The following is a 15,766-nucleotide window of genomic DNA, read 5'->3' on the forward strand; positions in this document are numbered from 1 at the left end:
TTATGATCAAATATTAATTTATATAGGTGAATATTGTATATTCTGCTATATAGGGGTTTTCACTGTATAGGGTTATTTTAGTAAATGACCCATATATAAGGTGTTCACGGTATGAATAAAATCAATTCAAATCGAATCAAATCTATATAATTTGGGTTTGAGTATGGGTTTGGTTTGGTTATAGATTTTTAAAAATTGATAGGATTTGATTAAGGTTTTGATTTTGTCAAAAAAAAAAATCGAAGAAATAATCGAAATGGACCGATAAACTATATACACATATTTTATTATTATACATGCATGATATATTATTTTAATAAATAATTTTAAATATCTTCTATATGTTTTCATCAAAATTATTTTAATTTATTTATGAAAGTAAAAACGTGCAAGACGAGAACATTTATCTTATTGGTTTTTTGTATATGAATGTCTATAACAATTCTTGGAGGGACTAGGAATGTCATTGTCTCTTCTTTCTAGGCCAAAATGATGAATTTTGAAGCTTTATTTACCGTAAATTAAGTGATAGAAAGTTCTGTAATGTTAGTCATACTAACTATTTTTCGTTTTGTATGAACTGTCGTCTTTTTTTCCTCTTTTGAATGAACCATTTTTTAATTTTCGTGTATGCTTAATAATCGAATAACGGAACCAAACCAAACCAAATTGTAACAACCAAACCGATAAATGGATATTATATTTGATTTGGTTTGATTTTGATAATTTTAAAACTGATTAAATTGGTTTTGGTTTTGACCAATAACCGACCCAAATCGACCCGTGAACACCCATACTGCTATAGATATATTATCACAATTAAAAGTCACTATATTTTCATTGAAATTTTCGACTGAAAAATGTTTAGTGACTATTTTTATAAATATTTTGATTGAATTAAGTGAGAATAGAAAAATAGTCTTTACATGGAAAAATTAGAAAGCTTCTCAAGAGAAGTAATGAAAATACCTCTAAACTTTGCATAAATTGTTAGTTTCGTTCTCGAACTATTGTCAGTCTTAAAAACACCTCTCTACTTGACTAACAAAACTTAGATGCACTTTTAATCTGCCACGTAACCTAGCAAGTGGTCTCAAACACTTGCAGGAGCATGAGACTCCTAATAAAAAGTCGAGATAAATGTTAAAAACACCCCTAAACTTGGCGAGACTTTAGGAGTGTATTTCACTCATGTTGCAAGATCGTAGGGTATATTTAAGTAGTTCAGTTAGTCAAGTAAAAATGGGTTTTTAAGGTTGTTAATAATTCAGTGATGAAACTAATAATTCGCGCCGAGTTTAGGAGCGTTTTTAGTACTTTTCTCAAAGTTTCTCATTATTTCATTGAGAATTTGTTTCTCACCATGAATTTTTCCAGTGAATTGGTTAGGTGAAAAATAAATGAAAAAACCTTTATTTTTAATAGTGTGTAAATGATCTGATACAATATATTTCACTATTATTATGTATACCGATACAATTATTCTGTTACATTTTTTAAATCAAAATATTATTACATTTGTTTCTGGAACCCTAGGATAATCCGCAACCGCTACAACCTCTGCCACAGTCTCTACCCTTCGGGTGAGCACTCTATGGTGAACACTTTGTGCGCACTAGATAAACCCTTCACTGTGTAATGGCATGTAAACCACACTAGACAAGCCCTGTGCGACAGGCTCGACTCAGAAGACATTTAGGGGGGATCGATCTCGGATCATCCGTGTGGATAATCACCCTCCAAACCAACTGAGCCATCCCAAAAGACTATTATTACATTTGTATTAAGTAAAATTTCACTATATTTCATAATTAAAGAAATTAAATTAAATGGACAATATATACAAAAGTTTCTCTTTTTCTTAATAAAACTTAATGGACCAAAATTGGTTATAAATTAAATTAAATTAAATGGGACACACAAAACTTTAAGATCTAACCACATGATTTTACCTACACAAAGAAATAATTGTACCTCATGGCACATGCGCATGTTACACTATACAATACTAATATGCACAAGACTTAGAAATGGAGTGGGTCAAAATCTAAATATTGCCAAATTAATACTATAGGTTATCAACTTCCTACCCAACTTTTGGCATGTATCAAAGTCCACGCTTATATTTTGATTTCTCATTTGAAAGTACAATTAAATTTAAAATTTGCATTGACAAATTTCATACGTAAGACAAATGCAGCTTTTGACTAGGACGACTCTTAGAAATAGAATATAATTTTGTGATTAGAGGAGGTGATTAGTTCGATTTTTCACCAGATTCTTGGTTCGATAATTGAGAGAAAATAATGTTTCTTGGTTAAACTAGTCAACTATCTTGCAATGTGAGTTGCCAAAATTATACCAAACAGGATCAATCAATATATCTTGTGTTTCACAAATAAATTATACCAATTGATCAAAATCTATTTTTGAAATGTTAGATAAGTAAAAATGAACCGAGGGAATAATTAATATGATAACAATAAAAATACTAAAAAGATTGAGAGGTTGTTTGGATGTCATATAAAGTATATTATGGAACTTTTTAGAACAAGATGTTTGATTGGAGAATGATCTCACAAAATTAATTAGTGTTCTTTTTCTTGTAATTAGGGTCATAAATGCTACTTTTTTTAATATAGTAAGGGTTAAGTGTTTGGATGTCATATAAAGTATGTTATGGAACATTTTAGAACAAGATCTTTGATTGGAGTATGATCTCACAAAATCAATTACTCCACACGTTTCGTATTAGTTTATCAATTTCTTTTTTACACGTATATTAAGAAATTATAATTAATAAGATAATTTTATTAATTCATCCCTTAAAAAATTCTTGGAAATCTTACAAACAAATGTGAACACTTTCAAAAAGAATTATTTGCTAGGATAAAATAGGAAGAAATTAATTAATGTTTTCTTGATTTAGTAAGGTGGAAAACTAATATGGGACAGCTATTATCATACTATGATCATAGTATGATGGCCGTTGGTCAAGCGGGCCCCCATCGTCTAGTGGACCAGAAAAATTGGCCAAAAATATAAAAAGTCTATAATATTCTTTTTATTTTAAAATAAACTGAGAGATCATGATAACGACAAACGATGATGATTATAGATAACTATACTTTCAAGTAATGTTATATGATTTACTGTTTCAAATACTTAAAAATTGTCATATATGCAGAGGACGGAGCTAAGTAGAAATAAAAGAGTTATCCGAATTTCTTTCTATGAAAAATTACACTTTAGATTAAAAAAAAATTGTGTATCTATAAATATATAGTAAATGTTAATTCCTTTCAACTTTTTCATATATTTACTTCTTCATATTTTTTCATATTTTGAAACTCCAAAATGAAAATTCTAACCATAACATATCATATTATGAAAAGAAAAAAATATTTTCCAAAAAAAATAATAGTTTGAATTTCTTAAAAAATAAAATAAAAAATTAAAGGACTATGGAAAGTAGAAATTGATTACGTAAATCCATGAATATGATACAAACTTTGCTATGTTCTCCAATAAATTAAAACTCGTTTTAAATACTTATAATTGTACAAGTCAATGTCAATTTAGGAGTGCTAATAACAACTCTATCCGTTCTAAAATAAAAAATATATATTTCTACAATGTTTAACTATTGAAATTGATATATAATAATATATTTAGTGTAATTTTATAGTAATTGGGATATAGAGAGGATAGAAAACTGTACACAAATTTTATTACTATCTTGTGAGATAGAGAGATTATTTCTAATAGACGCTCAACTAAAAAAGAACTAAACCCCTATTAGTGTGATAAATTAAAGGGAAAAGAACAAATATACTCCCGAACTATCGTAAATGATATGCAGATACCCTCTGTCATACTTTTGGGACATTGATGCCCCCGCCGTTCAAAAACTAGAGCATATATGCCCTTCACTCTAACGGAAGACTAAATAGGGACACGTGGTGCAATCTTATTCATTGATCCGATAATTAATAAATGTCGTGTCGGTGGATAAGATTATGACGTGTATGTCCGTTAGTATAAAGGGTATATATGCTCTAGTTTTTGGACGAGAGGGGCACCAATGTCCCAAAAGTATGACAGAGGTATCTGCATACCATTTACGATAGTTCATGGGTATATTTGTCCTTTTTCATAAATTAAAAGTAACAATCAGGTGTGATAAGACAAATATAAGATTTCTTTACCTTTAATTAGAAATTTTGATTTCAAATACTATTTTATTTGCTAGGATAAAATAGGAAAAAATTAAATAATGTTTTCTTGATTTTTTAAGGTGGAAAACTAATATGAGACAGCTATTAGGGCCAAAAAATTTGGCCAGAAATTTAAAAAGTCTATAATGTTCTTTTTATTTTAAAATAAACTGATCTTTTTCAACTTTTTAATTAAAAGATATTAAAATTGGGTAAAAATATTCAAAAAGGTAAAATAACATAGTATGAAATATGTTATTTTACCATTCTGACCAAATTCTGGCCACAATGATTTTTCCTTTTAATAAAATGATTAACTAATACTCCCTCTGTCCCTAATTACTTGTCCACTTTTGAATTGACACACCTATTAAGAAATCAATCAATGACATAGTGAGTTTACCATTTTATCCCTATTAATTATGAAGTTGATGAAAAGTTCTGCATTTTTTAAAGTAATTAGTCATTTAATTAAGGGTATAATAGGTAAAAAAAATTGTCCTTTCTTGATTTGTCAATAGGAACAACTATAAAAGAAAAAGTGGACAAGTAATTAGGGATAGAGGGAGTATGAAACGGAGGGAATAATGAATACCTAAATATTAGGTAAGTGCATGAATTATACAATATTAATTGTTGAAAAAAGTGAAGCCTATTCCAATTATTTTGCCTATATATACATTGGGAGATGAGTCCAAGAGTTTCATAAATCAAATACTCTCATTCTCAATATATCACTATTTTTGTTTAGTACATGAGATTAATTAGATATTAATTATCTCTAATTAAACAAGTTCTTTTACCCCTTAATTTTTTGATTGCCCTCATGGAACCTTTTTTAGAAGGCAAGACTATTTTCATTACTGGTGCCACTGGTTTTCTTGCAAAGAGTACACACACTCTCTCTTTCTCTTTACATATAATATAATTTGTTATTATAGTCTGTTTTGTCAAGTTTTCGAAATCAACTTATTTTGAAAATTTTACTTCTTATAAAAGATGCATATTAGAAAAGTGCTCTGATTTAAAATAATAACTACCATCTATTAATTATAAATTTAAAAAGATATGTTGAGAGTGTAAATGAATTTAAATTATCTATTTATATATGTCCTTTGATTTGTTTTTGTAATATGTAGTTCTCGTAGAGAAGATACTTCGAGTACAGCCAAATGTGAGAAAATTATTCCTTTTAGTAAGAGCTTCAGACTCAAAATCTGCCAGAAAACGTTTTAATGATGAGGTAAATCATATATATTGTTTCTTTTGATTTAATTATTCGATAGATCATTAAATTTATTTGATTTTTTTTAAAATTTCATTCGACATTTGATACTTATTTTTAGAGATCAACCAGTTCAGAATTAAAATTCAATTTTAAGACTAAAAGCTTTTCTTAATTTCTTGAAATTAGGGAAAAAGTCTTCGACAAATTTGGTTTAGGTAGATTCTGTTTAATATATTTGAACATAAATATATACTATTAAGGAATATTTTATATTAAGTCCCATGGTTTAATTTAGGTACAAAAAAGGAATATTTTATATTAAGTCCTATGGTTTAATTTAGGTAAACAACACATTCTCCATTATTTTGTTATTATGAAAGGACCTTGCTTCTTGACTTTTATTAAAAACTTAATTTATATATATATATATATATATATTATTTATTATATTAGTTTATCTTTAATACGCAAATGAAAAGACTCCTATCTATCAATTAACGTCTAAAAATGACACGGGAATTTTTCTACACATAAAATATTTGGAATTTTTACATTGAACATCAAACTATATTAAATACAATAGCTATTGTTTTGGGAATTTCTAATTCACAGCTATAGTTTCGCTCAATCTTGTTATTCGCCCGATTTGTATAAATCTAGAATTTGTAAAATTCGATTCTTGATTGTATAAATCGAGAATTTTTGTATATGCTTACTCTAACTATTTGTATACGATTTATCAAAAAATCATGATAAATTACCCTGTTTGTATATTGGCAAGTGAAACATACAAACAGAGTTCTGAAAAATTCGTAAATGTACATAATTTGTATATACCTACCCTATTTGTATATTCGCAAGCGAAATATACAAACAGATCGAAATATACAACCGCAACCTCCATAGCAAACAAAACTATAGCTATGGAGTGCAATTATCGAAACTATAGCTATAAAGACTTATTATGTCTATTATATTTACTATTTCTGAAATTTTCTCTATATTAAATAGAGCAGAGCTAGGGATCGCAAGGATTTATTTGAATCTCCTTTGTTTATAAAATTACAATGTATATAAAAGGTCTCATAATTATTTATAACAAATGTTGGATCATCGTGGCTTCTTTTTTATGTTTTTATTTTATTTTATTTTTATTTTGAATCCTCTTAGTAAAAAATCTTGACGGGATATTTTGCGAGTTTTCACACAGGTTATGCAGACTGAATTATTTAGTGTTCTAAGAGAAAAAATAGGTGCAAATAACCTAAATTCTCTCATAGAAGAGAAAGTATTTCCAGTTGCTGGTGACATTTCATTTGAGGATTTTGGAATTGAAAATTCAGAGATGAAAGATGAAATGTTCAAAGAAATTGATATAATCATAAACTCAGCTGCAACTACTAGATTTGATGAGAGGTATATATAATAAATATAGATATATATATATATATGATTGTATTCAAATTTTTAATGCAAAACATTAATTTGATTTTTTAAACTAATAATTTTATTATTTTCCTTCTTATTGTAGATATGATATTGCAATGGATATCAATGTCCTAGGTGCCCTTAATGTCCTCAAATTTGCTAAAAGATGTGAAAATGTGAAGATAATTGTTCATGTATCCACTGGTCAGTTTTTAGATTTCTTAATAAAGGCTCCTTATGTTATTTATTTGTGGGAAAATAAATATGTGACTTTTTTTTTAATATTATACTCTCTTTTATCATTTTATGTGACAGTACTTTTCTTTTTAGTTTATTCAAAACAAAGGGTCATCAGCGGTAGAACTAGAGGGCAAAAGGGATTCATTCGAAATTGTATATACAGTTTGTTTTGTTTTATATAGTTGAAATTATTCTTGGTGAAAATCCTAACTTTGCTACTAAATGTCATACTTCTTTATTCAGAAATAATCTAACGTTCTAAACCATAATTTTCAAATGTTTTTTTCTTAACTCTGTATTCAGTTAAAACATCACCACATAAATTAAAATAAAAAGAATATACATTATTATTGGGAAAATTACCTAAATACACAACTTATTTTACAATTTTCTCTAAAATATCCTACCATTTGAAAAAAGTGACAAAAAATTCCAATTTTTCTCACTCTCTCTCCTATTCTCGGATATATATATATATCACTCATACGCAATGAATCATGACGCGATGTATCGGGACATATGTGTCTTGTATCACCAAATGTAATGTATCGGGACGCGATGCATTGAGATATTGAGTGATGTATCAATACATGTGTGTCTTGTATCAACAAAGGTAATGTATCGGGACACGATGTTTTCGGAACGTTGAATGATGTATCGGTACAAGTGTGTCTTGTATCAACAAAGATAATGTATTGGGACGTTGAGTGATGTATTGGTACAAGTGTGTCTTATATCAACAAATGTAATGTATCGGGACGCGATGTATTGAGACGTTGAGTGATGTATCCGAAATCCTTCAATTTTAAGGGATTTTTGTAATTTGAAAAAAGAGTAGGAATATAATATAATTAGCTTTTAACACTATGAGATTTGTGAACTTTTAATTATTATTATTGCTAAAGTTTCTTGAAGAGGACTTGTCTTATCTTCCTTACTTTTTAATATTTTGTGTCCAGTTAAATTAAGACACATAAATTAAAATAGAATAACATTATTTTCCATTTTCTATCATATGCAGCTTATGTTTGTGGAGAAGGTGAAGGAGTAATACCAGAGAAATCATTCTCTTTAGGTGAAACACTCAACAAAAACTCAAAATTAGACATTGATGTGGAAAGGAAAGTGATAGATGAAAAACTCAAGGAGCTTGAAGCTCAAAGCTTGACAACAAAGGAAGTCACAATTGCCATGAGAGATCTAGGCATTCAAAGGTTGGATATAAATAGATATTGAAAAAAAATAGTTACACTATCAGTATATTTTAACATGTTATATATTTCTTATGTTTGATTTTTTAGGGCAAATTTGCATGGGTGGCCAAATACATATTCCTTCACAAAGGCAATGGGAGAGATGCTTTTAGGACACTATAAGGAAGATCTACAACTTGTAATAATACGACCAACGATTATTACAAGTACTTATAAAGAGCCATTTCCAGGATGGATCGAAGGAGTAAAGTAAGTAAATCACCATAATTCATAAATTTAAAATTCTGAAATACACTAATGAACAACTATTATTATTCAAATTCTTGAGATAACACTACATCAAAAATTATTATTAGCGGCAATTAAGAAATATGTATTTTTAGCGGCAATTAGCATTCTTTGTATATGTCCCTAAAGCCTTTAGCGACATTGCTTCTAATGGCACTTAACTTATGCCGGTAAAGACTTTAGCACTCTTTATTAATGTCAATATTTATTGCCACTAAAAATTATTTTTGTTATAGTGTAATTAAAATAAAGTACAACATTTATTTAATTAAGAGGTGACTCATGATCTCTAGCTTATATCTTATGTATGTATACAATTTTGCAATTGCAGAACCGTGGATTCCTTCATTTTGGCTTATGGTAAAGGAGTAATGAATTTCTGCTTTGGTGACCCAAACACAAAACTTGATATGGTATATTATTTTATTGTTTTAATTTTTTTTTCCATAATTATATACGATATGCTTAAACATCACATGTTTCAAAAGTTTTATAACCACATAAATGTGTTGGCTTTTTTAGATAACAAGTTTTAAAAAGTCTTCATTTTCATTCTTAAATTCTATGTCAGTTCAAACTGTTGTCAAGAGGTAGAGGTAGCAGACACATTCAGTAGAATCTACTAATTAACTTTATCTGAACCCTTGTGTTTGTCTTAAAAAAATATTTAATATTATATACATTATTAATTTAGAACCCAAATAACTCTCTAGAAACTAGAGAACATAAGTTTCAAATCTGTCTTACTATGTCACATAAATTAAAAACGAAAATACTATATCTCCCAAAAAAAAAAAGAACAGAACTTTCTTATAAGTTACATACAATGCCAATTTATCAAAAATGTTTACTGTCATCCTGTCAATTACATGTTATAGCAAATAATTTATCTTATTTTTAAAATTACATATTCCACTTTTTATGAAAAACTAGTTATAAATATTTTTTGAGTGACCTGATAATATAAAAAATTATCATATTACTATGATCATACTTAAATTCTTTCCTAAATTATAGTAAGAGCTTCTTCTTTTTATATAAATAATAATAATAATATGTTTACCAAGTACAAGTGAAGTTGTATCTCTTCCTAATTCTTTTACCCTCTTGAATTACAGATTCCAGGGGATATGGTTGTGAACTCGATACTTGCATCAATTATAGCACATATTGGAAATGATGAATATTATTCTTCTGAAGAATTAATATATCATATAAGTTCCTCAGGAATAAATCCCCTAAAAACTTCAGATATTTTATTATTCTTATTTAATTACTTCACAAAAAATCCATGGATGACCAAAGATGGAAATATCATCAAAGTGGGGAAGCCTACACTATTTAGCAGCATGGATAGCTTTCGAAAATACATCTCAACCTATTATTGGCCATTATTAAAGGTTTGTTTTTTTAGCATAGTAATATTTTTCATCTTGATACAAATAAGATTCGTTGTGACACTTGTCTTTTGTAAATTTCATATCGAAATGAGATTTAAAAAGTTAGAGGTCATAAAAAATGAATTCACTATAAATAGCACTCATGATTCATGAGCCACTTCCAATGCGGCCCTATTTTTTGAAAAGTATATCTTAAGCATAAAAATTGAAAAGTAGATTATTTATAAATTTTACCTCTAAATTATGGAATTTAAATGTTGAGGCGTCTTTCAGATTAAAATCCAATGAAAAAAATTACGAGGCTCTAAAAGTTGATTGAAATTCGACAATACTTTAATAGTTGGGCTAGGGGCATAACAAGTACGTAAATAATGCATATACTATATAAATAATGTTCATTGGACTTCTCTCTCGATCTTGCCTTTAAAAAATGGTCAATGTCCTACAATTGAATTCATTTGTGCAATTTAAAACTCTAGGACAATGACTATTTGTGCTTAATTAATTTCATATGTTTATAGATAGTAGAGTTGGCAAATGTATTATCATGGCGTCGTTTTGACAAAACCTACAAGGATTTGAAGAGGAAGATTGATATGGCTATACGTTTATCTGAACTCTACAAACCTTACTTGCTTTTTCATGGAAGGTATACGTCAATCTTTATTTTTTTCTTTAAATTTCTCAATTATTTTCTCCGTTTCAGTACATGTTACACATTTATTTTTAATTTATTTAAAAGAAATAATACGATTTTGTACTTGAAAAAGTTTAACTTTATATATATTTTCTATTATTTGATATAAATGAGAAAATTTTAAAGTCACACAAATATTATGGTATATGTGATTACAAATTCAAAAGTTTTATAGCAAAGCAAATGCTATGCAATGTTTAAGACTAGGAGTGAGAAAACTACCGCGTGAAAATATAATAAGGTCATATTTAAGTTTGAGTTGATTAATAACTTGTTCATTTATTAACTGAGTCTATCTTATCCTGTTCGATTAAGCTCATTTAAAAGTTGGATTTGTTTGATCTAAATGTATACCACATATTGAACCATGAAAAAATTGATCAAGGTGGATTATCACTCATTATTTAGCTCATCTTGACCTAATACATATTAGCCCAAATGACATTTCAGCGGATCAAGACCTATTTATTTATTATTTATTAACTCAATCAATTTTAATCTGTCTAAACTTAACCTACTCTCTCCCCCCCCCCTCCCCCCCGATACTCTTATTTAAGTTATAAATTTCAAAAATTATACTTACTTCTAAACTTTTTTTTATTAGCTTTGATGATGCTAATACTAAGAGATTGAGAATGACAATGAAAGAACACAAGATGGATGGTGTGCTCAACTTTGATCCAAGTTGCATCAAATGGGAAGATTATTTCATGAACACTCACCTTCCTGGAGCTGTCAAGCACATTTTCTAGGAATTATATATTAATTAATTAATTCTTCTTCATCATATTATATAAGAATGATGTATTGTTTGCAATAAAAAATTGTTTTACAAAAAGTAGTGTTGTTTTCCTTCCTTTTTTTTTTTTTTGTATGTATAAAGATGAATTAATTCGTTTATTTTTTCTATTTATTTTTTTCCTACTTTTTATTTATCTCTTTTTTCCTCTTTTATTGGTTCCTTTTATTTTTCCTTTTAATACCAGATATATCCTTTGTTACTAATATTCATGAACGATACTTTCGAATACTTTTAGAATTTATTTAGATCTTTTCCGTTGAAAAAAAATGGCGAGGTTCAATTTTTTCATTTGGAGAGAGATGGAGTTGGTTCGGTTTTCGGATTGTTAGGTCCAATATGCATCTATATTAATGGGCCAATCACTTATTGGGCTAAGGAGGGCTCTAAATGGTTTGGACCACTCTCTCTTCATTTGGGCCGACTTATTCATAAATATTGAACAAATGGCACAGCATGTAATCTCTTTTTATTAATTGGCAATATTTAGCCCTTTTTAATTTTTATAACAAAAAAAGCTTTTCTAAAATTGAAATTGGCATGTTTTAGCCCACGTTATTCTATGAGAAGTTATTTGAGTTTATTGGGTAGTGGGTCAGTTTTTCCTTTTTTTTCTCCTCTTTTCCACGTTAATTTAGTTAGATTTTATTGATATTGTAAATATTTAACCATTATTCTTCCATTCACTTATACAATAGTTGATGTTACTTTTTAGAATTATTTCCGTAAAAATATACTATGTGTCTATTTTTTATTCATCTTTGTATTTTGTTCTCAACTCTTTTCATTGTTTTTAAGATTTAAAGATTTGGGTTTATATATTTTGGTGAAAATTTAGGAGATAGTAATTGTTTGTGGGTAGCAATTGTCATGGTTAAGAAAACAATTCCTAAAATTACTCCTAAAAAAGGAGATTCTGATTCTGATTTTGTAGATTCTCCACCCAAAACTTCAAATTTTAGCCATGCAAGTACTTCCAGGTATCCTTTGCAGCACAAGTGTGTTTAGCAATGAATCGTCTCACTTTGAATATTTTTGACTTGTGCAATGCTGAGTATTTTAATTTCCAAGTGCAATCCTCATTTACACACTGAAGGAAGAATCTGAAATGTATACAAAGTTTTACTGAATGAATACACGTATATGTATACACGAATGCAATGTATACATGAATGTGCATTCACGTGATAAAAACCCAGTCATGATAAAAGATAACTCGATACTCTACTTAATTTTTTGAGTGAATGAATACATGAATATGTATACAATAATGCATTGTATACATGACTATGCAATCACGTGATAAAAACCAATCTTTTGATAATATTAATTTCTGTCAACTTGTAAAATTTATAAGTGATTGGATTCATAAAGTATACCATTTTTGAAAAGGTATACGTTGTAATAGATAACATAGATTCATATTCTACTTATACTAATTGAATAATACCTTGATGAACTTGATCTGTTCACTTTAAATTGAAACTTCTTTCGAATTGCATAATTTTCAATGACAGACTTCAAAATCTTCTTATCCTTATATAGTTGACCTTCTGAGGGTACGTTAGCAGCATCACTTTCAATAATATTGCAGTGTTGAAAATATGTAATCTGCCGAGCAGCCATGTCATTATATTCAATTACACTCAAATTGTCTGCATTGGTGTTACTATGTGGTATGATTTGGGTATCGACCTCCTCATATTCTTCTCCAATAATTGAAAGTGTATGATGAATATCTATAGCTTTCCAAGTTATGCACAATGGATAGTCTTTGAAGTTTCCTGAACCTTTTTTCAATTCGAAGTATACTTGTAATCCCATTGTGTTTCGTATCCACATAGGCATAGAATTTTCATCAATTTTATAATGAAATTCAAACGAATTCAAGGAAGTATCGACATTTAGATGGCTTGAAATCAAGTGAGTGAATCCGTTGAAATCAATATTTGTTGTAATAACTACCCCATCTATGGAATAATTTACAAAATTATTTGTGCTATCCCATTCTCCGCTATGATGAATCAACACTATCAAAGACGCCATTTATTTGTTGAATTTGTAGTAGAACCTCGTTAATTATTTTTTGTATTGGACATGAAGTTTATTTATGGAGTTATGGATGCTGAATCGCTTATTATCTCTGGCAGTTATATGGTTTCCCACGTATCGTCTTTAATGCCAGTTGAGTGTGGCGGTTGGTTTCTCAAAAAAAAAGAAAAACCCTATTAGTTGCCGTATGTTAATAATGGGCTACTTTGTGCTCCTTATTTTTTGGTCTATTAAATGCATTTTAATTATGGGCTATATATTGCTAATTTTCTATAATAGTTGTATATATATGTCATTTACTCCTAAATATTTATGGACAAATTACTTAAGTACACAACATTACTTTACCTATTCTCAATATTTCCCTACTTTTTTACTAAAATACAAAAATCCCTTATTTTCCCCCAATTCAACTTAACCGGATACTTTATTAGTTTAAGTATCCGCCCGTTATTAATTAAAGTATCCGCGCTGCTATATTATGCATCCACCCATTAATTTAAGTATCCGCCCGTTATTAATAAAAGTATCCGTGCCAACAACTTAATAATTTAAGTATCCGCCCTTTATTAATTAAAGTATCTGCACTGCTATATTATGTATCCGAAATACACTAAAAAAGGGATTTTTGGTAATTAATGAAAGAGTAGGGATAGGAAGTAATTTCCTTCTTATACTATGTGATTTGCCTAATTTTTACATTTATCTTTATCGAGTGTTTCGACTTATTCGTAAATATTTATCTGTATCGAGTGTTTGACACTTATGCCTTTATTCTATAATATTATTATTATTCAGTAATTTTGATTCAAACTTTTTGTATGTATTACATATTAATAAAATAAATGCAAATAATAGATCTCGTTTCCTCTTTGAAGCTAGCCCATGGCCTGATTCCTATTTTCCTATTATTATTTTTTTCCCATTTGAAGTTGCATCTTAGTTTAATTTCAATTCTCACATGTGTTTCATGGAAAATGTTTTTAAAAATAAAAATAAAAATGATGTTATGAGTGTTCAAATACCAAATAATGGGTAACATAGTTAAAACCTCTCTTAATTAATGATTCATTATGTTAGTGACATGTAAAAAGAATAATAGCAGATAATTTGAGACGGGGAGCATGTATCTATATGAATGAAATGTAAGTTAAAGCTTTCTCCGTTAATCTTTACTTGTCTTCTATATTAGAAATATATGTCCATTTTTACTAGTTCAATTTTAAAAATCAATATATGCCTAATTTAGGGGAAAAAATACGAAAATCTCACATGTTAGATTACTTATTATCATTATCCCCTATAAGTTTTACAAATTTTCAAAAATCCTCATTTTCGCGCATAAGATTAATGTATCAGCGCTTATATTATTGTATCTCGCGCATAATATTAGTGTATCATGTATAAAATGTACATCAGATTAGTGTATCATGTATAAAATGTAATGTATCTTACTTAACGATTAATGTATCTCGTGCATCAGATTAATGTATCAGCGCTTATATTATTGTATCCGTTTGAGGGATTTCTGTAATTATAAACTTTTAAGGGATAGATTATAATTTTGCCTTAAAAGTATGCGATTTCTGTAATTTGCCCTATAATTTATCACTTAATTTTTAATTTACCCTTATTATTAACTAAATAATAGTCATTTTCTCAATAATTTTTAAGATATTGAATTTATTATATTTAATAATTTAAAGGGTGATATATATAGTATAATTTATTATTTTATTTATTGTTCGATCCTTAAAATAAAGATTAGATTGTGAAAATAAAATAAAATATTTTTTCTTATAATATAGAGGGAAAAAATTAATGAGAGGTGTCGGCAAGAAAGTTGAATATTAGAACATAAAAATAAACAAGCCAAATATGAACTAAATTGACCACACATAAATGTTGTTAAATGGCGGGTTACCTAAAATTGATGGATTTTATCATACATGCTCTTTGCTGAAATATTTTTGTTGTTTTTAATTTATACGATTCAACTGCAATTTTTATTAAAAAATTTTCGTAGTGAGATTTATAAGTATTTTTAGTGATTTTTGTTTTATATTATGTTACTATTATTTGTTATTATAGTTGGTTGAGGCGGATGGTAATGAGTTATCTATTATGGTCCAATGTGATTAATTGAATATAGTGATAGTTTGAGATTTTATAGCACATACATGTAAATTGGGGTGTGAACTAT

The 15,766-nt window shown here is 28.1% G+C and overlaps 1 protein-coding gene across 1 annotated transcript; it reads left to right on the forward strand.

The window, feature by feature from the left end:
• Positions 1-5,033: 5,033 nt before the first annotated feature.
• On the forward strand, positions 5,034-11,470 carry LOC125818167 (fatty acyl-CoA reductase 1-like). The gene is made up of 10 exons (XM_049497708.1): positions 5,034-5,107; positions 5,357-5,460; positions 6,656-6,861; positions 6,977-7,077; positions 8,135-8,327; positions 8,415-8,576; positions 8,947-9,028; positions 9,734-10,015; positions 10,537-10,664; positions 11,317-11,470. The coding sequence occupies exons 1-10, from the start codon at positions 5,044-5,046 to the stop codon at positions 11,462-11,464; spliced, it is 1,470 nt and encodes a 489-aa protein (XP_049353665.1). The 5' UTR covers positions 5,034-5,043; the 3' UTR covers positions 11,465-11,470.
• Positions 11,471-15,766: the final 4,296 nt, after the last annotated feature.

Source organism: Solanum verrucosum, unplaced genomic scaffold (assembly GCF_900185275.1).
Source record: "Solanum verrucosum unplaced genomic scaffold, falcon-dt-bn FXZP01000253.1, whole genome shotgun sequence".
NCBI classification, from domain to species: domain Eukaryota; kingdom Viridiplantae; phylum Streptophyta; class Magnoliopsida; order Solanales; family Solanaceae; genus Solanum; species Solanum verrucosum.

Excerpts from the sequence above, each read along its gene's own strand:
- LOC125818167 (XM_049497708.1), top strand. The coding sequence starts at position 5,044 with ATGGAACCTTTTTTAGAAGGCAAGACTATTTTCATTACTGGTGCCACT. Across the intron at positions 5,108-5,356 it reads CACTGGTTTTCTTGCAAAGA|TTCTCGTAGAGAAGATACTT; the intron begins GTACACACACTC and ends TGTAATATGTAG. Across the intron at positions 7,078-8,134 it reads AATTGTTCATGTATCCACTG|CTTATGTTTGTGGAGAAGGT; the intron begins GTCAGTTTTTAG and ends TATCATATGCAG.